At 43.9% G+C, this 23,412-nt stretch overlaps 3 protein-coding genes across 4 annotated transcripts; 1 reads left to right on the plus strand and 2 right to left on the minus strand.

Annotated features, from left to right (window-relative positions):
* Positions 1 to 1,884: 1,884 nt before the first annotated feature.
* LOC123624571 (zinc finger protein 548-like) lies at positions 1,885 to 21,491 on the minus strand. 2 transcript variants are annotated; one of them, XM_045532508.1, is made up of 4 exons: positions 9,392 to 9,528; positions 7,482 to 7,517; positions 4,879 to 5,005; positions 1,885 to 3,597 (listed from the first exon to the last, which is right to left on the minus strand). In XM_045532508.1, exons 1-4 carry the CDS (start codon positions 9,404 to 9,406, stop codon positions 2,135 to 2,137), a joined length of 1,641 nt encoding a protein of 546 aa, XP_045388464.1. In that variant the 5' UTR covers positions 9,407 to 9,528; the 3' UTR covers positions 1,885 to 2,134. The 2 variants fall into 2 exon arrangements, with proteins under 2 accessions (XP_045388464.1, XP_045388465.1); XM_045532509.1 differs by lacking the exons at positions 7,482 to 7,517; positions 9,392 to 9,528 and adding an exon at positions 21,449 to 21,491.
* On the plus strand, positions 12,921 to 13,733 carry LOC123624573 (proteasome subunit beta type-6-like). The gene has a single exon (XM_045532511.1). The coding sequence runs from the start codon at positions 12,926 to 12,928 to the stop codon at positions 13,295 to 13,297; it is 372 nt and encodes a 123-aa protein (XP_045388467.1). The 5' UTR covers positions 12,921 to 12,925; the 3' UTR covers positions 13,298 to 13,733.
* ZNF547 (zinc finger protein 547) lies at positions 14,914 to 21,524 on the minus strand. The gene is made up of 3 exons (XM_045532510.1): positions 21,449 to 21,524; positions 17,728 to 17,854; positions 14,914 to 16,465 (listed from the first exon to the last, which is right to left on the minus strand). Exons 1-3 carry the CDS (start codon positions 21,461 to 21,463, stop codon positions 15,408 to 15,410), a joined length of 1,200 nt encoding a protein of 399 aa, XP_045388466.1. The 5' UTR covers positions 21,464 to 21,524; the 3' UTR covers positions 14,914 to 15,407.
* Between the last annotated feature and the right edge of the window lie 1,888 nt (positions 21,525 to 23,412).

Raw genomic sequence — 23,412 nt, forward strand, 5'->3', positions numbered from 1 at the left:
TCAAGACAATATTAAGTTTTTTTTTAAAAAAGTATACACCTAAAATGCTAAAATGTGAGGAACTGACATAAAAACAAACATATAGACAACATAAACAATAGATAGAGAGCCCAGAAATAAACTCTGGCATATATGGTCAAATAATTTTGACCAGGGTGCAAGGACTATTCAGTAGAGTAAAGGGCAGTCTTTTCAACAAATGGTGCTTGGAAAACTGGATAGCCACAAGCAAAAGTATAAAGTTAGACCCTTGTCTTACACTATATCAAAAATGAACTCAAATGGATCAATGACCTAAATGTAAGACCTGCAAATATAAAACTCTTAGAATAAAACATTGGGGAAATGTTTCATGACATTAAGTTTGACAATGATTTCTTAGATAAAACATAAAAAAACACAGGTAACTGGCTGGGATTGGTGGCCATGCCTATAATCCTAAAACTTAGGGAGGCTGAGGCAGAAGGATCACTTGAGGCCAGGAGTTCAAGACCAGCCTGAACAAGAGCAAGACTGTGCCTCTACAAAAAAGAGAAAAATTAGCCAGCCATGGTGGCACACAGCTCTACTCCCAGCTACTTGGGAGGCTGGGGCATGAGGATTGCTTGGACCCAGGAGTTTGATATTGAAGTGAGCTATGATGACACCACTGCACTCTAACGAGGTGACACAGCGAGACCCTGTCTGAAAAACAAAAACAAAAACAAAAACACAGGTAACAGAGGTAAAAACAGATAAACTGGATGACAGTTGTATTTAGTATCTGTGGGGGACTGCTTCCAGGACACCCTGTGGATATAAAAACCTGCTGATTATATAAAAAGATTATAAAAAGATGTAGTAGTTGCATATAATCTACACACATCTTCCCATATACTTTCAATCATCTCTAGATTATAACACCTAATGCAGTGTAAATGATATGCAAATAGTTGTTATATCATATTGTTTAGGAAATTACAAGGGGAAAAAAAGTCTGTACATGTTCCATACAGATGCAAACATGCTTTTTTCCTGAGTATTTTTTTTCTCTTAGGTATATAACTAAATTTCCCAAATAGTTTTCATCCACGGTTAATTCAATCAACAGATATAGAACCCACAGATACAGAAGGTCATCTGTCCATCAAAATTTAAAAAATTATCAAAGGACACAATCAACAAATCAAAAACACAACCTATGGATTGGGAGATAATTTTTAAAAATAATATATTTGTAAAAGGGTTAATATTCAGCATATATAAGGAATTCCTACAACTCAACAAAAAGTAAATAATCCCATTTAAATTTTTTTAAACAAAGACTTGGATATTTCTCCAGATACACAAATGCCTAACAAGGACATTAAAAATCAACATCATTAATTAGAAAAATATTACAAAAATGAAAAGCACAAGGTTCTACCTCACACACAATAAGATAGTTGCTATCCAAAACAAAAACAAAACACTCCAAATACATAAAGGAAAAGAAAAAAAAAGATAAAACAAAAACAAAAGAACAAAAAATCACAATGAGAAAATGAACAATGCTGGTGAAGAAGTATGTAGATTAGAAACCTTGTGCACTGTTGGTGAGAATGTAAAATGGTACAAGTATGATGGAAAACAGTTCCTCAAAAGATTAAAAATAGAAATATTATTATATATGACCCAGCATCTCCTTTTCTGGGTATATACCCAAAAAGAATTGAAAGCAAGGTCTTCAATAGATATCTGTACACTCATCTTCATAGCAGCATTATTCCCAATAGTTAAAAGGTAGAAGTAATCCAAGTGTCCATCGACAGATGAATGGATAAGGAAATGTGATATATACATACAATAGAAAATTATTTCACCTAAAAAGGAAGGAAATTTTGATATATGCTACAACATGAAGGAACCTTGAGGACATTATCCTAAGTAAAATAAGCCAATCTCAAAAAGACAAATACTGCATGAATCCACTTATATGAGGTGTCAAATTCATAGATACAGAGTGTAGAAACGTAGTCGCATAGTTGCCAATAACAAAGGAGGATGAAGAGCTGTCATTTACTGGCTATAGAGTTTCTTCCAAGACAAGTTCTTGAGATAAGTTGCGTAAAAATGTGAATTTATACAGCATTACTGAAATATCTACTTAAAATGGTTACTGGCAAATTTTCTCTGTTGTGAAACCTCTTACATTTAATGGGGCTGGAATTGTACCTAAAGAACTCCCCACATTCATGGAGCACACAAGTCTGTCTTCATTGTGGATTTTCTGATGATGAACCAGGTGAGACTTTCTAATGAAGGCTTTCTGGCATTCACTGCATTCATAAGGTCTTTCTCCACTGTGAATTTTCTGGTGCTCATCAAGTATATGTTTGTGGCTAAAGGCTTTCCCACATTCTCTGCACTCATAAGGTCTTTCTCCAGTGTGATTTCTCCAATGTTTAATGAGGTTGGAGTTGTACCGAAAGAATTTCCCACATTCACTGCATTCATAAGGCCTTTCTCCAGTGTGAACTCTCTGATGTCTAATGAGTTTGCAGTGATATCTAAAGGATTTCCCACATTCGCTGCACTTATAAGGCCTTTCTCCAGTGTGAATTTTCCAATGTTTAATGAGGCTGGAGTTATACCTAAAGAATTCCCCACATATGCTGCACTCATAAGGCCTTTCCCCACTGTGAATTCTCTGATGTCTAATGAGTGTAGAAATATACCTGAAGAATTTCCCACATTCACTGCATTCATAAGGCCTTTCTCCAGTGTGAACTCTCTGATGTCTAATGAGTGTGGAGCTGTCCATAAAGAATTTCCCACATTCTCTGCATTCATAAGGCCTTTCTCCAGTGTGAACTCTCTGATGTCTAACAAATGTAGAGCTGTACCTAAAGAATTTCCCACATATGTCACACTCATAGGGCCTTTCTCCAGTATGTACTCTCTTATGTCTCATGAGTCTATAATTGTACATAAAAGATTTTCCACACTCTCTGCACTCATAAGTCCTTTCACCACTGTGAACTGTCTGATGTTTCATGAAGTTGGCACCATATCTAAAGAGTTTCCCACATTTGTTACATTCATAAGGCCTTTCTTTTGTGTGGATTTTCAGATGCTCAACAAGTGAATGATTGAAGTTGAAGGTTTTCCCACATTCACTGCATTTGTAATCATTTTGTCCAGTATGAAAGAATTCCCTATTCTCTGTGTCCCTGAAAGACTTCCACCCAGTTTGAGGGGTCTGGTGCTGGAGAAGGCCAGAGGTGGCTGGCAAGTCCTTCCAACCCTCACTGCATGTGAAGGTCCTCTCTGACATGGGAACTCTGTCATTCTTTTCAAATGAAGGTCTCCAATCATCCTCCCTTGTGGAAAGATTCTCTCCAATCTTCTGCTTTTGGTGCTGAAAAGGCTCTGCCTCACAAATATACATCTCTTGCTCAGGAAGTATTCCACTGTGCTCAAGCAGGTACAAAATGTCTTTCAAGAGTGGGTCACACGTCTCACTGGGCTGGATCTTCTGGGTAGATATGTGGGACACTGGAGTCATGACCTGTGACATTCCTATAGAAACACCTTGCTCTGATGGTGCCTCCACATCCTGGGCTCCTTGCCAACAACCTGAAAGCAGAGAAATGCTGCTAAAGTGGATGTTAACTCTGGTGGGAAAAGGCAGCCCCAATACAAATGTCAGACACACCCACAAATAAGGCCATGGGATTGCTGACAGGCATGGACACTGAGGCCAGTGAGAGTAAGATGGGCTGTACAGAGCTGGCCCTGGCAAGTGCCCATGATCAAGAGCCCTGGCAAACGGTGAGGATGCAAGGAGGTGAGGTGGAGTTCCCAACTCCCTTCTCTGCAAATGGCCATGGTGACCAGTGTGTAGAAGGTTGTGTCCAGACCCAGAGAAAACTGACAGTGGAGCTGGAGTTCAAGGATTACTGAGGGATACATGTAGGCCCCATGACACCTAAAGTGCAAGTCATATGTTGGAGGACACTGTAAAGGGAGCAGTGGAAGAAAATGGGTGCAAGGTAGTGGCCACAGAAGTGGGGGCTATAAGGCAGGAGTGGGGGAATCCAGGGGCAGGAAATCATACTAGAAATGACAATGGGGAAGAAAAAGTATAAATGAGTTGTAGCCAGGGGCTCTGCCATCAAATGGTGAGCACAGGATAGGTACCCAGTGTGATTTGAACCCAGCTCTGACATTAACACCTTTTCCTAACTCCCATGTAGCAATGCCATTACTGAGCCTTTACTGCCAATACTTTACTCTAGTATCCAATACTTTACTCCAAATCCACCCTCTCAGGTACCCAGAGCCCTCCCCATAGCCAAAGGTGACAAGTCTGGGACACAGAACAGGCCAGTACTAGGGAAAATACAGGGAAAGGGAGTAGACAGCACATACACAGAGAAATCCACCCCATGACATCCCACATCCTATAATCACGAGAACTTCACAGAAGAGTCCTGTAGAATCAACCCAGTGGTCCCCAAAATTAGGGACAAAGTCAGTTCCTGAAATTCCTGGCACATAAAAGTCATCAGAAATATCAGTAAGAGCAAGGGGACAACCTAGAACGCGGAGGTTGCATGCATTTGGACAGAGTAACCAGACCAGGGACATAAGGCTGGTGGGATCTGCATGACAACTTCAAGATTTCTGATTCCTCAGCCCTTTCTTGTGAGCCTCAGAGCAGCAGGGAAGGGGGCTGGTAGGAAAAAGGGGGTACAGAGTACACAGCCCAGCCCTGGCTCCCACAGCACATGAGCCAGGAAACCAGGAAAAAAGCAGCACCCATGGTCTCACCGAAGGAAAGGCAGAGCTGCACTTAGGTAAAAGGGGGAAAGACACAGCCTGACCCGGGACACTGGGTAGGTGAGAGGGCCTTACCCAGTGAGGACAAAAGTGCCATGTTCTCCAGCATCACATCTCGGTACAGTGATCTCTGAGCCTCATCAAGGTGCCCCCACTCCTCCTGGGAGAAATATATGGCCACGTCCTCAAAGACCACACGGCCCTGCCAAAATTGAGATAGTTCAGTATATAAGAAGTATCTTCAAACTATGCTTACTTAGATTTTAGATTTTCCATTCATCTATTTGTCACCCATTAAATACAGAGCCAGGCTAATAGCCAAATTTGTTTCCATCTTCCCTGCCATCCTGAACCCATACTCTGAGCCACCTCTTTATCTAACTTTCTCAGACCAAGCCAATATTTCCTTTGTCCTAAATGGGGACAAGTACCACACATCCAGTGACAGCGCCTGTGCCCCAGGTGTGCTGGAATTATACAAACTAGCCAAGTTTAGGCTGGTCACTCTGCCCTGCCTTGTTTTTCTCTCGGGAACCTTAACAGAAGCCATGGCCCAAGCTTTTCCCTCACTCCTGTCTTCTGCCTCCTGACCAAATCTGGTGCTTCAGTGGCCATGTGGCCTTGTGTTAAGTGGTGTGGTCCCTCCCTGGGGATATATAAGAAATAAATATCTTCTTTCAATGCCATTGGGCTGTTCCTGTCATTATTCTTACATCCACAAATTAATACCCAATGAGCACAATCACTACTCTATGTCTCTCTCCAGGACCTCAGTCCCTCTCCTCCAAAACCTCCCCATACGGAAGAGATACCAGGTCTTGGTGGCATGGGTACCTTTTCTCTCCACATTTCTAATGATCCGTGTGTCTACCACATAGACCAACCAGTTTCCCTGGGTCCCCCAGATCTTGCCTCCCAGAGAACTGAACTCAGACTCATCTTTCTCCCTTAAGTGCCCAGTGCCAGGTCTGGGGGCCATCTACTCACTCTCCTCCTGCTTGCACATCACTCTTTGGATGGCACTTCCATCATCTCCCTGGACTCTGAGCTACTGTATTTCCACCGACAACTCCCAGTCCACATCACAAGCATTTCCTTCACCTCCGAACAGGGGGTGCACATGGAAATCAGGTGGTGTATGGCAAATACATCCAGCATCCAATTCAGTGCACATTCTGCCCAGAACACCAAAGTCCCCTCATGCCAAGGGCAGCCCAAAGCCCTGCTTTGAAGGTCTCCCCACTGCCTGTTTCTCACTTCACAGTCAGCCACCCAAACCATGTGAAGACTTCACAAGGTACTCTTGACCATCTCTTCCTTCTACATTACACATTCTGTCCCATAAGCAGTGAGGACAATTGCTCTCCACCGAAACTTCATTCAAAGCCCAGCGACACTGACCCACCTACACCTACACCCTTGCCCCACCCCAACCAAGGCTTAGCAACTCTCCTAACTCATCATCTCATCATGTTTTCCTCCTCAGTGTCCCTATCATGTCTACTCTCTTCTCAGAAACCTTCTCACTCCTACACCCCACCATCTGGAACATACTTATCCCCATAAATACTCAGTTCTCTCATCTGTTTTGACTCTTCCACCACCATTCAGGTGCTTCAGTAGACAGACCTGGTTCTCTGCCCCCTCATTCCCATTCCTTACCCCAGAAGGGTACTGTCACCATAATCTAGACATGCCACCTCCTAAATTTAATCCACAGCTTCATTCCAGTCCACACAACAGCCACCAAGTTGTGGATATCTACAAACTGAAGTGCTCCACTAGGAATCTCTACAATATTCATGACATTGACAAAAACTGACTCCTCATTTTCTGAAGATTCCTCATATGTTGACTTCCCACGTCTTTGCTGACAGAGCATCTATCCTTCTAAACAAGAAAAAAACACAGGGCCTTCCCTGATTGCTCTCCCATCCCACCTCCCTAGCTCCCACACTCTCTATGTCATAAAATGTAGACAGCTCTAGTTCAAAATTCATCCCAAAGCTAATCACTCCTCCCACTTCCACAGCCACCACTCTTGTCCAGCTACCACCAACATCCACCTGGACTGACTCAAGAACACCCTTCCACATCTCCCTGCCTTTACCTTCACCTCCAGTCTGTGCTCCACTCTGAAGTCAGGGGGAGTCTCTTAAATCAGGACCATATCACTGTCTTCTTCTGCTTCAAATCTTCCCTACATCCCACCACCCTCAGATTGCAGGCCCAGAACCTCAGGCTGTCATTCCACTCCTGATGTCTGTGTGCCTCTAGCCAACTCCCTCTCTGCTCCTCATTCCTACCAGATATGAGACTTGTAGTTCCCTGAAAATCACAGCTCAGTCTTATATCCAAGCACTGAAACATGTTGAATCCTGTGCCCAGGACACCCTGACACATCTTACCACATCAATGTCAAAAATGGAACCACTCCATGTAACCCAGGACCAAACTTAGGATACTGAGCCTGGTGAAATTATACAGTCCTCAGACATAAGAGAGGGAGAAGAACAGAATAGGGTCTCATACTAAGCCTGGTGGAATTACACAGTCTTCAGACATAAGAGAGGGAGAACAGAATAGGGTTTCAAGACACCACCTTTCCTTATACTGGGGTGCCAAATCCAACCAGGAGATAATTAGGGTAGATGAGAAGTAGGAATCCCTCTACTCACCTTTGCAGGTTCCATTTCTGCCATCATGAGGGCATCCTGAGGAAACAGAGAGGGCATGTGAAATGGGCAACCATGGTAGGATTGTGCAGGCTGAGATGGACTACCTCCTCTTTTGCCTTGCCCTGAAGCAAAAGGATCTGAAATTTATTGCATAAATCCAGCTCCTCAGACCTCAGTGCTACCTAACAGTAGCTCTTTAACTCTGGAAAAGAACTAAACCTCCCTGAGCCTCAGTGTCCCCATCTGTAAATAGAGGCTAAGAAAATGGCTGCCATGTCATAGGGCTCATATTTGTATCAAACATTAGTGATACATTATACATATTAGCTATTATTGTACAAGAATTAATGGCTTGTATATGTTTTCAGTGTAAATGAAATAATAGAGTTTTTAAATTTGGGAGTATATTGTCTTTTTAAGATTTTAGGGAATGTGATGTTAAAATTTTCCGTGGAAAACAAACACTTAGAGGTAAAGTAACATCAAACCAATTATGAAACATTTTTAGAAATTTAACTTACTGAATAATTTTGCTACTAATTGCCTATCAATACGTACATATTTTGAAAGATACTGGTTAATTAAGATTTAAATAATTGTTTCATACATTCTTAAGTTAATAAATTGTACAGATGGGCTGAGAAGGCAGGTGAGCTACTAGTCCTTTCTGCAACCAGGACTGCCTGCTACATAATCCTCTGAAGGGAGCTTGCTAAGGGACCTTGACTAGAGTAGTAGATCATTCCCTCTTGTTCTGACATGTGGAAAAGGGGAGGAAACCACTTCCTGGTTTGGAACTCAGATGGTCCATTAGCCTGGATGGTCTTTCTGTTGTTCCACAGACAATGGCCCTGAGAGTCAGCCAAGCCAAGTCTAAGCCAACTCACCCCTCAGTCTCCATCCTCAGCCAGCTCCTTACTCCATCTAGGCCTCCCATTCTGCAGACATAGGTCAGAATCCTTCCTATGACAGGTCTGTGCCTTTCAAAAGAGAGTATCAGGCTTATGTACCCATCAAAGGTCTGGCCCACAAGTCTCATCCCTACCCTCCTCACCACAGAGTTCATCTTCAATAGCGACCTTTACACTCCCCTACTCAATCTGATCTTCAGGTCATGCCCTGGTCCAGTCCACATCCTCTAACCTTTTCGTATCTCTATCTTAACCCTCTTCCTCAGACTGCAGACCTTTATGTCCACCTGCCCATGTGACATACCCATCTTGACACATTTGACAATCACCATATCTAAATTCCAACCCATGATCTTCTCCCTGAACCCTTCTCATTATGATGACTTCTTCAACTCCATTCTTGCAAATATTCAGGAAACAAAACACAACACGACAAATCCTTGGGATGGTTCTTGACACCCCCTGTTTTTGCTCACAGGAATAGCTGCTAGCCCTATCTATGCAGATCTAATCACATCCTCTCTCTATTAGCAACATTCTAGCCCAGCTCCTACCATAATTCTCCTGGGTCTATTGCAGTGGGCTCCTCGTTGGTCTGCCTGTGTCTATTCCTCATCCTCTTTTCCCAACTTTAAATTTCTAACTCTGGGCATGCCCCTCTCCTCAGCCCTCCCTTCACAACCTTCCATGGCTACCGGCTGCTCAGGTTGACATTCCAGCTGAGACTCCACCAAAGCCTCTCTTCGCTGCAGAAACAACAGCCACACCAGTGTTCCTTAAAGAGGTCGAAGCCGTGGCACCTGCGAGGCTTCCGGCCCCGATGGGAACTTTCTCCCACACCTCGTCACGCTGCCCGAAACGGGGGCCCCACACCAGAACGCCCCTGTCCATCAGACACAGCAGCCGGCCCTGCAGTGACCGGAGCAGGGGCCCCTCCGTCCCAGCTTGGGCACTGGGAGGTGGGGCCGGGCCGGGGAGGGCCCGGGGACGAGCACCCACCTGAGTCGAGCTCATCGGGAAGAGTGAGCCTGGGAGCGGCGGTGACAGGGGTACGACAAGGACACGGCCGTTCCGAGCCCGTTAGTGGAGCCTCACACCCGCCTCTGTACAGTGGGAACCAAGCCCCTTCTCGGGTTTTTCCGCTCCGTCACCTCGGTGATGTCCCAGCGCTCTATAGGCCTGAGAGACCAATCAAAATGGCCGCCGCCAGTAAGGCGTCGGAAGTCCCGGACTCACGTCTGCGCATGCTCACGTACGTCCCTTTCTAAGATTCCATTGGCTCAGTCCCGCCTCCGGGCACCGCAGGGTCTTCTGGGTTATGAAGTTTCCACTCTGCTTCTGGACGCGTCTTAAGAGATTTGATCTCTCCTTACATGGTGGATAAAGGCCTCCTTGTACCCTGAGGGTCGTGGGAAACTGGGGGCCAGCACTCCAAAGACAGGACCGGGCTTGGCTTGATCTTAAAGGCGAGGTACCCAGATTTTCTTGGAGTGCAGTCTAGGATACTCACAGAAATGTGAGGGACCTATTATTTCAGACTCTAAGAAGCAGAGCAAATTCCCAAAAACACACATGCAAATGGACACACGATACCACAAAGGCACTCTGTTTCTACTCATTCTTTTTTTTCTAATCAAAAGTGTAGTTTATTATATGTCAAACAAGAAGCAGTACAATTAATGATCTACTCATTCTTGTCAGCTATCTTGTTGCATTTCAAGCACATAAGGAGTTAAACTTTGGAGTCTGCGTAATCAGCTTCAATATGTTTGGTTCAGGAGAAAGACTATGGACAGGGCCATGGCAGGGAATTTGCAGGAAGGACAGAAGTTACTGAAGTAGGTTGAAAGAGTGAAACTCTGCCTCTGGTTGCAAGAGAAAATGTCTTTTCAGGCTGTATAGTCAATGATTGTGTTCCTACCAAGAGAGCAACACTTTTATTCAAATAATATTTATTACTCTATATCTAAGATATTTTCTACTTATTTTAAGAATCCCAATCCTATTTGAAAATGAGAGTGACTGGTTACATGCCATCTGACAGGACATTGTCTGCCTTTTCATAATTGGAGCACATGTTCTTACCCCCAAGAAAAGGTGTGGAATTCCATGATCTCATCTCCTTTCTGAGAAGTGATTTATTAATTCATCCGTATTTGCAAGAGTGTGTGCACAGAGTTGAAATTATCTGTTGAAAAACACTTGTGAAATTGAAATTTCTAAAATCTATTAATAATGATTGTGTAGTTATTTTTTTAAAAAGTGGCAGAAATTGCTCTGGAGAAACCTATCTGTGACTTTTGGGGAAAAAAGATAAGATTTCAGTAAAGTTTGAGTGAGAGACAGTGAAGTCTGAGAAGTTAGATAAAGACACTGAGCCTGTGGTTGTGGTGGTACCTTGGACACATTCATGTTTTTGTCTCCAAAATGTTATTCTTTTTTCATGCTTGTAAACATTGCTTCTTAACTACTTGGAGGGATATGTAGGAATGATAAATTGAGCAACTTGCCACAAAGGAAAAGTTAATAGGAAAGTTGTATGGTGTCATGTATTTACAGCTCTATCAAATGTTCAGTGAGCTGCTGTGGGTATACAGGACTGTTCTGTGTATCCTTAGATTCTGCATTTGTCTATTTGGTATTCATTAATCACAGGGACAGACTAACAGCCAAATTTGTTCACTTCTCTTTCTTTTTTTTTTTTTTTTTGAGACAGAGTCTCATTTTGTTGCCTGAACTAGAGTGCCATGGTGTCAGCCTAGCTCACAGCAACCTCAAACTCCTGGGCTCAAGCAATCCTCCTGCCTCAGCCTACCAAGTAGCTGGGACTACAGGCATGTACCATCATGTCCGGCTAATTTTTTCTATATATATTTTTAGTTGTCCAGCTAATTTCTTTCTACTTTTAGTAGAGACGGGGTCTCGCTCTTGCTCAGGCTGGTCTCGAACTCCTGAGCTCAAATGATCCACCCGCCTCAGCCTCCCAAAGTGCTAGGATTACAGGCGTGAGCTACCTTGCCCGGCCTGTTCACTTCTCCTTCTTCCAAGTCATTTACTTAGGTGCGTGAAAACTCATATAAAAAAACCCCAGCCACAAACCCTAACGTGTTTTCCCTACCTGCCCAATAGAGATGTCCTCACCTTGTTACTCCCTGCCCCTTTAGTTATAGAGGCACAGTCTCAGTACCTCTTTTCTCTGCTTCCTGGTCTCTGCATGTGATAAGGTCTCTTCTGGCCTGTGTGATGTGTGGTACCCCACGTCCAGCGGAACTCTGAGCAACATTAAACTTTTCTTTTAATAGCATTGACTTGTGTAGTAACTAACTCACATTTATCAATTAAGACCTGGCACAGTTCAAGGACATGTCTTGCATTTACTGATTTTTCCTGCATCCTGTATTGACTTATCAAAACGCCTATATATCCTGTATTCACGTTTTTGCAACACATTAGAAAAATTTGATAGACCCATTTTTTGCACACTGTGAATGGCAAGTACATCACTTAGTAGCAACATTAGCTAAAAAACATATCCTTGCAAATAAAAATCTATACAATACCTATGGTGTCTTAGTCTGTTTAATGTTGTTATAAAGGATTGCCTGTGGCTGGGTAATTTATAAAGAAAAAGGTTTATTTGGCTCATGATTCTGATGGTTGGAATGTTCAAGATTGGGCATCATCTGGTGAGGGCCTCAGCTGCATAATTCTATAAGGGCACTAACAGGGGGCCTTTGATTGTAGCACTGGACATTGCTCTTGCCCTGAGGAGTGGAGGCAGTGGCTTAGCAGTGCCCTGGTTGGACCCCGCTGCACCACTTCCCCTGATCTTTGCTTTGTTTAACAGGGAGTTGCCCTGAGGGGTCTGCTAAGCTGCAGGGTTACTCTTGGTATACAATCCAGAATTCTCTCACTTTGGCATTTCCCTAAAGGAGTTGAAAACTTAGGTCCACATAAAACCTGTACATAGCTGTTTATAGCAGCTTTATTTTTATTCCACATTTTTGCCAAAATATGGAACCACCAAAATGTCCTTCAGTAGATGATTCATAACAAACTGTGGTGCATCCATACAATGGAATATTGCTCAGAGATGAAAAGACATGTGGTGTCAAGTCATGAAAAGACACGGAGAAACCTTAAATGCATATTACTGAGTGGAAGAAGGCTATCTGAAAAAGCTACATATCATATGACTCAGGTAAATAAATTGCTGTAATTTTGACTTTACTTAAATCCTTTAAAATTTATTCTTTGCAAGATATATTCTCGTGCAAGATTACATGCTTATAAATACCTAGATAGATTGGGTGAGAAAATGACCCAGGGGCTACAGTATGCTATTGATATTCAGCAAAGATTTCTATTTGTTTTATATCCAAGATAACAAATCATTTCTTGGTTGTAGACATTGGGAAAAATTAATCAATAAAATGATAACGCTCACAAGATAGAACACAAACGGAAATGAAGAATATTTACAGAATATGTGGATTGCCATAAAAACGGAGTAAGACACGGAGGAGGAGGAAGATGGCGGCCACCTTGGTAGCTGCTCAGGGATTGGTTCTGGCACCGGCCTGGGGGCCAGAGGCCATCACTCCAGACTGGGAAAACCATGAAGTCTCCACGGGGACCACTATCATGGCCGTCCAATTTGATGGGGGCGTGGTATTGGGGGCTGACTCCAGAACAACTACTGGGTCTTACATCACCAGTCGAGTGACTGACAAGCTGACTCTTACTCATGATCGAATCTTCTGCTGCCACTCAGGCTCAGCAGCTGATACTCAAGCAGTAGCTGATGCTGTCACTTACCAGCTTGGTTTCCACAGCATTGAACTGAATGAGCCTCCACTGGTGCACACAGCAGCCAGCCTCTTTAAAGAGATGTGTTACCGATAACGGGAAGACCTGATGGCGGGAATTATTGTTGCTGGCTGGGACCCTCAAGAAGGAGGGCAGGTGTATTCAGTGCCCATGGAGGGTATGATGGTAAGGCAGTTCTTTGCCATTGGAGGCTCTGGGAGCTCCTATATCTATGGCTATGTCAATGCTACCTACCGGGAAGGCATGACCAAGGAAGAGTGTCTGCAATTCACTGCCAATGCTCTCGCTTTGGCCATGGAGCAGGATGACTCCAGTGGAGAGGTGATCCGCCTGGCAGCCATTGCAGAGTTAGGGGTAGAGCGGCAGGTACTTTTGGGAGACCAGATACCCAAATTCACCATTGCCACTTTACCACTTTACCACCCCCTTGAATCCTGGGATTGTGGAATGCAGTAAGAGATAACCCATACTAACACAAGATTTAATAAAGTTTGTCAAAAAGAAAAAAAAATGGAGTAAGACAGTAGTCTTCAAAATGTAGACCCCATAGCAGCAGCAACAAAATCACCTAGAAACTTTCTGTGGGTTAGGATGAGGAGAAATGATGACTCCTGTGGACTGTTTGTGCAAATATAAAATGGTGTGTGCACCCATGGAAAACAGTTTCTCAAAGAATTACAAATAGAATTACTATATGATCCAATAATTCCACTTCTGGGAATAAACCCAAGAATCGAAAGCAGGGTCTTGAAGACATACCTGTACACTCATGCTTGTAGTAGCAATATTCACAGTGGCCAAAAGCAATCCATGTGTCCATGGATGGATGAAGGAATAAAGGAAATGTAAACACAATGAAATACTACTGAGCCTTAAAAAGGAAGGAAATTCTGACACATCTACAAAATCAATGATCATACACAAGTGAGACTGAGAGAAAAAAAGCAAAAAGTGAAAAAAAAAATAAATGAAACTCCAGGAAATTATCCTAAACAAACAAAAAAAATGTAACAAAAGAAAAAAAAAAGCACGCTAAGGCTCTTATATGAGATACCAAGAAGTCAGATTCATAGACTGAAAGTAGAATAGTGGTCATCAAGGGTTGAAGGAATACAGGAGTGACTTTTTATTTAATGGTTATAGAGATTCATTTTAAGAGACAGAAAGAGTTCAGGATATTTTCTGCACAACAATGTGAATGTACTGCAAGTATTCAACACAATATTAAAATGGTTAAGATGGCAAATTTTATGTGACATGTACTTTACCACTATTAAAAAATATATATGTGTGTGTACATATATATGTACATATATATATGTATCAAATACTAGTCCTCAGTGCTAAATCAGAGATTTTAGGCTTCATTCTTTCTCCATTTGCTGACCTAAGTACTTTGTCTGGTGTGAACTTTATGGTGCCAAATGAGGTGAGAATTTTGGCTAAAGGCTCTTCCACATCCTGCTGGGCAAGGTGGCTCACCCCTGTAATCCCAGTACTTTGGGAGGCGAAGGCAGGAAGAACAGCTGAGGCCAGGAGTTTGAGATAATCCTGGACAACAGAGCAAGACCCCGTCTCCATAAAAAAAACTTTTTAAATTAGCCAGGCACATACCTGTAGTCCTAACCACTCAGGAGGCTGAGGCAGGAGGATCACTTGAGCCAACAAGTTTGAGGTTGCAGCGAGCTATGATCATGCCACTGCATTCCACCCTAGGCAACAGAGTAAGACCCTGTCTCAAAAAGAAAAAAACGACTCTCCCACATCCAAGGCATTCATAAGGCCTTTCTCCAGTGTGAATTACATGGTGTCTAATGAGTGTGGAATTGTACCAAAAGACTGTCTCACATTTACTCCACTTGTAAGACTTTCACTAGTGTAAATATTCTCACTTCAGAAAATATAATTTTGCATGTCGAGGCTTTACATTTACTTTACTGAAAAGACTTACCTTGAGTGTAAACTCTCCAATGTTTAGTAAGATCAGAATTGAACCAAAATAACTTCCCAAGTTTGCTGAACATATATTTCTGCAATGTGAATTCTCTTATGTATAATGAGTGTGGAGCAGTGCCGAAATAATTACCCACATTCACTGTCTTTCTCCAGTGTGGAGTGCCTGACATCCAACGAGAATATCTTTGCAGTTAAAGGCTTTCCAACATTTGCTGCATTTATAAGGGCTTTATCCAGTGTGAACTTTCTGATGTCTACTGAGTGTGGAGTTATACCTAAAGAATTTCCCACATTCACCGCACTGCTTTGCTGCAGTGTGAATTGTCTGGTGACAAATGAGGTGGGACTTTGTAAGGAAGGCCTTCCCACATTTACTACATTCATAAGGCCTTTCTCCAGTGTGTACTCTTTGGTGTTGAATAAGGACAGATTTCAGGCTAAAGAATTTCCCACATTCACTGCACTCATAAGGCCTTTCTCCAGTGTGAACTCTCTGATGTCTATTGAGTGTAGACCTTTCCATAAAGAATTTCCCACATTCACTGCAACCATAAGCCCTTTTTCCTGTATGAATTCTATAATGCCTAAAGAGGTTGGAGTTACACTTAAAGAACTTCCCACATTTGTTACAACCATAAGGCCTTTTTCCAGTGTGAACTCTCTGATGTGTAATGAGTGTGGAACTCCACATAAACAATTTTCCACATTCACTGCATTCATAAGGCCTTTCTCCGGAGTGGATTGTCTGGTGACGAACAAGATGGGACTTACAAAGGAAGGCCTTCCCACATTCACTGCACTCATAAGGCCTTTCTCCAGTGTGAACTCTCTGATGTCTATTGAGTGTGGACTTTTCCATGAACAATATCCCACATTTGCTGCATTTATAAGGCCTTTCTTCAGTGTGAATTTTCTCATGGTCAACAAGTTTATGTTTGTGGGTGAAGGCTTTCCCACATTCACTGCATGGAAAAGTCCTCTCTGCCATGTGAACTCTGCAGTTCTTCATAAATGAAAGTCTCCTTTTATCCCCTTTGGAGAGTTTCTCTCTAAGTTCCTGTTTTTGGTGCTGGTGAAGATTTGCTATACACGTTTCCAGCCCCTGCTCAGGATGTATTCCATCATGATCAGCCAGGTGCAGTATGTCTTTCAGAAGTGAACTACATGTTTCACAGGGCTGGGTCTTCTTGGTGGATAGAAGGGCTTTTGGAGTTGTGACTTGTGACATTCCTACAGAAACACCTTGCTCAGAAGGCACCTCCACATGCTCAGCCCCATGGCAACAACCTGAAAACAGAGAGATACTAGTGAAGTGCTTGTTAACTTTGGTGGGAAGAAGCAGCCCCAACACAAATGTCTGTCTGACATACCCAGAAATAAGGCCATGGGATTGCTGACAGGCATGGACACTGAGGCCAGTGAGAGGAAGATGGGCTGTGTAGAGCTGGGCCTGGTAAATGCCCAAGATCAAGAGCCCTGATGAAGAGTGAGGATGCAAGGGAGGGGTGCAGTGCAGGGAGGAGAGGGGGGTCTCCAACTCCTTCTTCTGCAAATGGGCATGGCTGCTGGTGACTGGTGAACAGTGTGTAGAAGGTTGTGTCCAGACCCAGAGAGAACTGACAGTGGAGCTACAGTTCTAGGAATACTGACAGAGACAGGTAGACCCCATGACATCTAAAGTGCAAGTCATATGTTGGAGGACACTGTAAAGGGAGCAGTGGAAGAAAATGGGTGAGAGATGGTGGCCACAGAAGTGGGGGCTGTAGGGCAGGAGTTGGAGGATTCAGGGGCAGGAAATCATACTAGACATGACAGTGGGGAGGAAAAAGTAAAAATGAGGTGTGGACAGAGGCCCTGCCATCAAATGGTACAGGACAGGTACCCAGTGTGATTTGAACCCAGATCTGACATCACACCTTTTCTTAACTCCCAGGCACCAGGGCCATTATTGAGCCTTTATTGCCAATACTAGAGTCATATCCACCCTCTCAGGCACCCTGATCTCTCCCCATTGTTCAAGGTGACAATGTCTGGGACCCAGGGGAGGCCAGTCCTGGGGAAAATACAGGGAAAGGTAGTTGACAGCACATACCCAGAGAGATCCACCCTGTGACACCCCACATTCACAAGAATTTCATAGAAGAGTCTTGTAGAATCAATCCAGTGGTCTATAATATTAATGACCAGGTCAGTGCCTGAAATTCCTATCACAGGAAGTTACCTGAAATATCAGTGAGAGCAAGGGGACAACCTAGAGCAAGGAGGTTGCATGCATTTGGATAGAGCTACCTGTCTAGAACAGACAAGGCTGGTGTGATCTCCATGCCAACTTCAAAATTTCTTGTGAGCCTCAGAGCAGCAGGAAGCAGGCTGGTAGAAAAAAAGGGGTACAGAGCACACAGCCCAGCCCTGGCTCCACAGCACATGTGCCAGGAAACCAGTAAAAAAACAGCACCCATGGTCTCACCGCAGGAAAGCCAGAACCACACTTAGGTAAAAGGGGAAGACACAGCCCAACCCAGGACGCTGGTTGGGTGTGAGGACCTTACCCAGTGAAGACAAAAGTGCCATGTTCTCCAGCATCACATCTCGGTACAGTGATCTCTGAGACTCATCAAGGTGCCCCCATTCCTCCTGGGAGAAATATATGGCCACGTCCTCAAAGACCACACGGCCCTGCCAAAATTGAGACAGTTCAGTACATAAACAGCTTTTTCAAACTGTGTTTTCTATTTATCTCTTTCTCATCTATTAAATACAGGGCCACACAGCTAAATTTGTTTCCATCTCCCCTGCCATCCAAAACCCATATTCTGAACCACCTCCTTATCTAACTTTTTCAGACCAAGCTAATATTGTATTTCCTTTGTCCTAAATTGACCCAGGGACAGGTATCACACCTCTATTTAGTGACAGCCCCTGTGCCCCAGATGTGCTGGAATTATTCAAACTAGCCAATTTTAAGGCGGTCACCCTGTCTTGCCTTGTCTTTCCTCAGGAACCTTAACAGAAGCCATGGCCCAAGCTTTTCCCTTGCTCCTGTCTTCTGCCTCCTGACCAAATCTGGTGCTTCAACAGCCATGTGGCCCCTCTTGGGAAAATGTAAGGAATAAATATCTTCTTTCAATGTTATTGGCCTGTCCCTGTCATCACTCATTCACATCCATAAATTAAAACCCCTTAGGCACAATCACTGTTCTACATCTCTCTACAGGATCTCAGTCCCTCTCCTCCACAACTTCCCCATGTGGAAGAGATACCACGTCCTGGTAGCATGGGTTAATTTCTCTCTACATTTCCATTGATTACTGTGTCCAGCACACTGAGAAAATGGGTGGGGTAGGTAGAAAAGCACTATCTAAGATAGGGGCCTGGGTTGGAGGGCTCTACCTTTCTCCTGCCAGCCAGTATCCCTGGGGGGCCTCCAGATCTTTCCTCCTGGTCAACCAAACTCAGACTCATCCTTCTCCCTAAGGGCCCAGTGTCGGGGCCTGGGGGCCATCCACTCACACTCCTCCTGCCTACATATGACTCTTTGGCACTTCCATCACATCTCTGTACTCTTCACTATTACATTTCCACAGATGACTCCCAGCCCACATCACGGGCATTCCTTCACCTCTGAACAGGCTGCTCTTCACATGGACACCAGGTGGTGTATGGCAAATACATCCAGCATCCAATTCAGCCTCCATTCTTCCCCAGAACATCAAAGTCCCCTCATGCCAGGGGTAGCCCAAAGCCCTGCTTTGAAGGTCTCCCCACCTGCCCTTTTCTGACTTTGTAGTCAGCCACCTAAACCATGTGAAGACTTCATGTACTCTGGGCTATCTTCTGCAATCCACATTCTGTCTCCTAAGCAGTGATGACAATTGCTCTCCACTGAAACCTTACTCAAAGCCCAAGTGACTAACCTCTATACTTTCACCTCCACTCTCACCCCATCCCAACTGATGCTTATCAACTTTCCTAACTGATCTCATTTACCCCCTCACCATCCCAATCATGTCTATTCTCTCCTCAAAAGCCTTTCTTCTCTACCCCACCCTCTCACACATACTCATCCCACAAACACTCTGTTCCCTCATCTGTCTTGTGACTCTTCCCCTACCATCCATGTGCCTAATAGAGACTTGGTTCTCTGCCCCTTCACTTCATTCCTTATCCCCAAACAGCACTGTGACAATGACCTAGAAATGTCATCTCCTAAATTTGATCCACAGCTTGGTTTCAGTCCACACTACACCCACCGTGTTGTGGATGTCTTCAAACTGAGCTCCTCCACTAGGAGCCTCTGGAACATTAGTGACATGGACAAAAACTGACTCCTCATATTCTCTGAATATTCCCCATACTGCTGACTTTCCACATCTCAGCTTAGGGAGCATCTATCCTTCCATTCAAGACCAAAAACTATAGGGCCACCCTTAATTCCACTTCCATACCACCTCCCCAGCTCCATTATTTTCTATGTCATAAGATGTGGGCAGCTGTAGTTCAAAATACATCCTAAAGATAAGCACTCCTCTCACCTCCACAGCCACCACTCTTATTCAGCCATCACCAACATCCACCTGGACTAATGCAAGAACATCCTCTCAGTTCTCCCTTCCTTTACCTTCACCTTCAGAGCCTATCCTCCACTCTGAAGCCAGAGAAAGTCTGTTATATCAGAGTCATATTGTCCTTGTCTGCTTCAAATCTTCCCTATATTCTGCCACCCTCCCATTCGATGCCCAGAACCTCAGGCCCATTTTCTATTTGTTTTCAGTACAATGTAGTAGGGTTTTGAAAATTTGGGTGTATATTTTTAGCTTTTAAGATTTTAGAGGATGTGATATTAAAATTTTCCATAGTAAGTAAATAGTAATTTAGAGGTAAATTAACGTCTAACCAATAATGAGGTATTTGTAGAAATTTAACTTAATGAATAACTTCACTTCTAATTGCTTTACCTATGTGCACATATTGAGAGGGATATAGGCTAGTGTTTAAATCAGTAAGTGTTTCACACATTCTTAAGTTAATGAGTTATATAGAGGGGCGGAGCAAGAATGTCAGCTACTGGTCTGTTCTGCAACCAGACCTGCCTGTTATATAATTCTCTGAAGGCAGCTTGCTGAGAAACCTTGACTGGAGCAGCAAATCACTGCCTTTCACCCTGACATGTAGAGGAGGGGGGAAAGCAATGCCCTGGTCTGGAACCCAGTTTCTCCAGTAGCCTGGATGATCTTTCTCTTGTTCCACAGGGAGTGTCCCTGAGAGTGAGCCCAGCCTGCAGGTGCAGAATCTAAACCACCTTACACCTCTATCTCCATCTTATGCCAGCTCCTTACCCCATCCAGGCCTCTCTTTTTTGAGACACAGGCTAGTATCCCTTCTATGCCAGGTCTGTACCTTTCTGGAGAGAGTATCACTTTTGTGGATTCACCCACGGTAAGGCCCCCAAGTCTCAGCCCTCTCCTCCCTCAATGCAGAGCACAGCTGATAACAACTTCTAAATTTCCCTACTCAATCTGTCAATGAACAGGGTACAGCCTAATGATCTATTACTTTCATATCTCCACCCCAGCCCTGTTCCTCAAACTCCAGACCTTTCTGTCCCCCTACCCATGTGATATCAGCAACTTGAAACCCCTGAGAATCACAATGACCAAAATCTAACCCATGATTTCCCTGAAACCTACTCCTCATGCTGACTGCCCCAATTCCATTCTTTCCGATGTTTGTTTTGCTCACAAATCTATATTTTATGCAGCAGGAAATACTGTCGACTTTCAGATCTATCCAGAATCTCATCACATCTCCCCTCTACTGGTACCCAGAACCTACCGTAATACTCCCAAGGTCCATTGCAGTGGCCTCCTCACTGGTTTCTCTCCATTCACCCATCCTCTTTCCCCAATTTTAAACTTCTAACTCTGGGCATGCCCTTTCCATCTGCTCTCCCTTCACAACCTTCCATAGCTTCCAGGTGCTCAGGTTGACATTCCAGAGAAGACTCCACCAAACCCTCTCTTTCCTGCAGAAACAGCCACCCCGGGTTTCCACTGCGATCCATTCAGTAGCACCTACAGGCCTTTGCACATACCAGTCCTGGAAGGGAACTTCCCACACCTCATCATACTGGCCGAAACGGGGATCCCGCAAGAGATCTCCCGTGTCCACACGGCGGCCTGCCCTGCAGTGACATGAGCAGGTGCCCCTCCGGCCGAGCTTCAGCACTAGGAGGTGGGGTGCGCCGGGGAGGGCCCCGGGATGAGCACTCACCTGAGTTGAGCTCATCGCCGCAGCCTCCGCCAAACGAGCCGGGGAAGACAGGGGCCAGGAACGGCGGTGACAGGGGTACGACAAGGACACGGCAGTCCCGAACGTCTGTCAGTTGAGCCTCACGCCCGCCTCTGTGCAGTGCGGACCAAGCCGCTTTTCTTGCTTTTCCGCTCCGTCACCTCCGTGATGTTCCAGAGCTCCTAGGCCTGAGCGGATGAAAACCCCAGAGAGCAACAAAAATGACCACCGCCAGTCACACGCCGGAAGTCCCGCCCTCAAGTGATGCTCACGCGCCTATACGCCCCTTCATTGGCTTAGTCGTGCCATCGTGAGCCGCAGGGTCTTCTGGGTTATGAAGTTTCCACTCTTCTTCCGGACGTCTTAGAGAATTGATCTCTCCTAGAGAAAGGCCCAGTGGCACCGTTAGGGACGCTGGGAAATGCAGTTCCGGGACACCAAATGCAGGATGGGCATGACATGCTCTTCATGGCGACGTACCCGGATTTTCTTGGAGTGCAGTCTAAGGATACTCAGAGAAATGTTAGGGACCCATTATTTCAGACTCTATGAAGCACACCAAGTTTTCAGAGGCTACACATCCAAAGGGACACACCATACCATAGAAGCACTATATGTCTACTTACAACTGCCAGCTATCTTGTCGCTTTTCACATACAGTTAAGCTTTGGAATTTGTTTAATAAGCTTCAATATTTTTGGTCCAGGAGAAGTAAGACAGACTATAGACGGGGCTATGGGAAACTTGCCGGAAGGATGACAGAAGATACTGAAGTATGTTGAAAGGATGAAGCTGTGCCTCTGGTCTCAAGGGGCACATCTTTCCTGGCTATATGGTCAGTGGTTGTGTCCCTACCAAGACAGCAACACTTTCATTCAAATAATATTACTCCACATCTAAGATATTTTACATTTATTTTAGGAATCTCAGTCCCACCCGAAAATCAGAATGACTGATCATATGCCATTTCCTGAGAGAACATTGTCTGCCATTTTCATAGCTGAAGCACACCTGCAAAGAGGGCTTCTTGTCCCCAAGAAAAGGTGTGGAGTTCCATGATTTCATCTCCTTGCTCAGAAGTGATTTATCATTTCACCTGCATTTTACAAGTGTCTGCACAGGGAGTTGAAATTATCTGTGAAATAATACCAGTACATTATTAATAAAAAAACAAAAAAGGAAAAGAAATTATCTGTGAAAAACACTTGTGAAATGGAAATTACTGAAATTTATTAATAATGATTATGTAGTTACTTTTTTAAGTGGCTAAAGTAGCTCTCTAAACCTATCTGTCACATATGGGGAAAAAAGGTAAGATCTCAGTAAAGTTAAGGGAGAGACAGTGAAGTCAGAAGTCAGAGAATGAAGCTTAGCCTGTGGCTGTACTGGAACCTTGGACACATTATTCTTCTGACTCCAAACTGTAATTCTTTTTTCATATTTGAAAACATTGTTCATTAACTGCTTGGAGGGATAAGTAGAGATGACAAATGGAAAGACTTGCCACAAAGACAAAAATCAGTAGGGAAGATTTGTGGTGATAAGTATTTACTGCTCTACCACATATTCAGTGAGCATGTAGGTACTGGCTTTCAGATCCATAGTAGGTGCATGGGACAAATTTGGAATAGGGTTGCCAGCTGCTGTGTGTATACAGGACTGTTCTGTGTTTTCTTAGATTCTGTATTTGTCTATTTCATATTCATTAATCACAGGGTGAAACTAACAGCCAAAATTTTTTTACTTCTCTTTCTTGCAAGTCACTTAGATGCATGAAACTAATATAAAAACCTCACAACCACAAATCTTAATATGTATGTTTTCCCTTCCTGCCCATGGGGATGTCCTCACCTAGTTATTCCCTGCCACTTTAGTTATAAAGACATAGTCCCAGTTACTCTCTTTTCTGCTTCCTGGTTCCTGCATGTGACAGAGTTTCTTGTGAC

The sequence above is a fragment of the Lemur catta genome, chromosome 19 (assembly GCF_020740605.2).
Source record: "Lemur catta isolate mLemCat1 chromosome 19, mLemCat1.pri, whole genome shotgun sequence".
Taxonomy (NCBI): Eukaryota; Metazoa; Chordata; class Mammalia; order Primates; family Lemuridae; genus Lemur; species Lemur catta.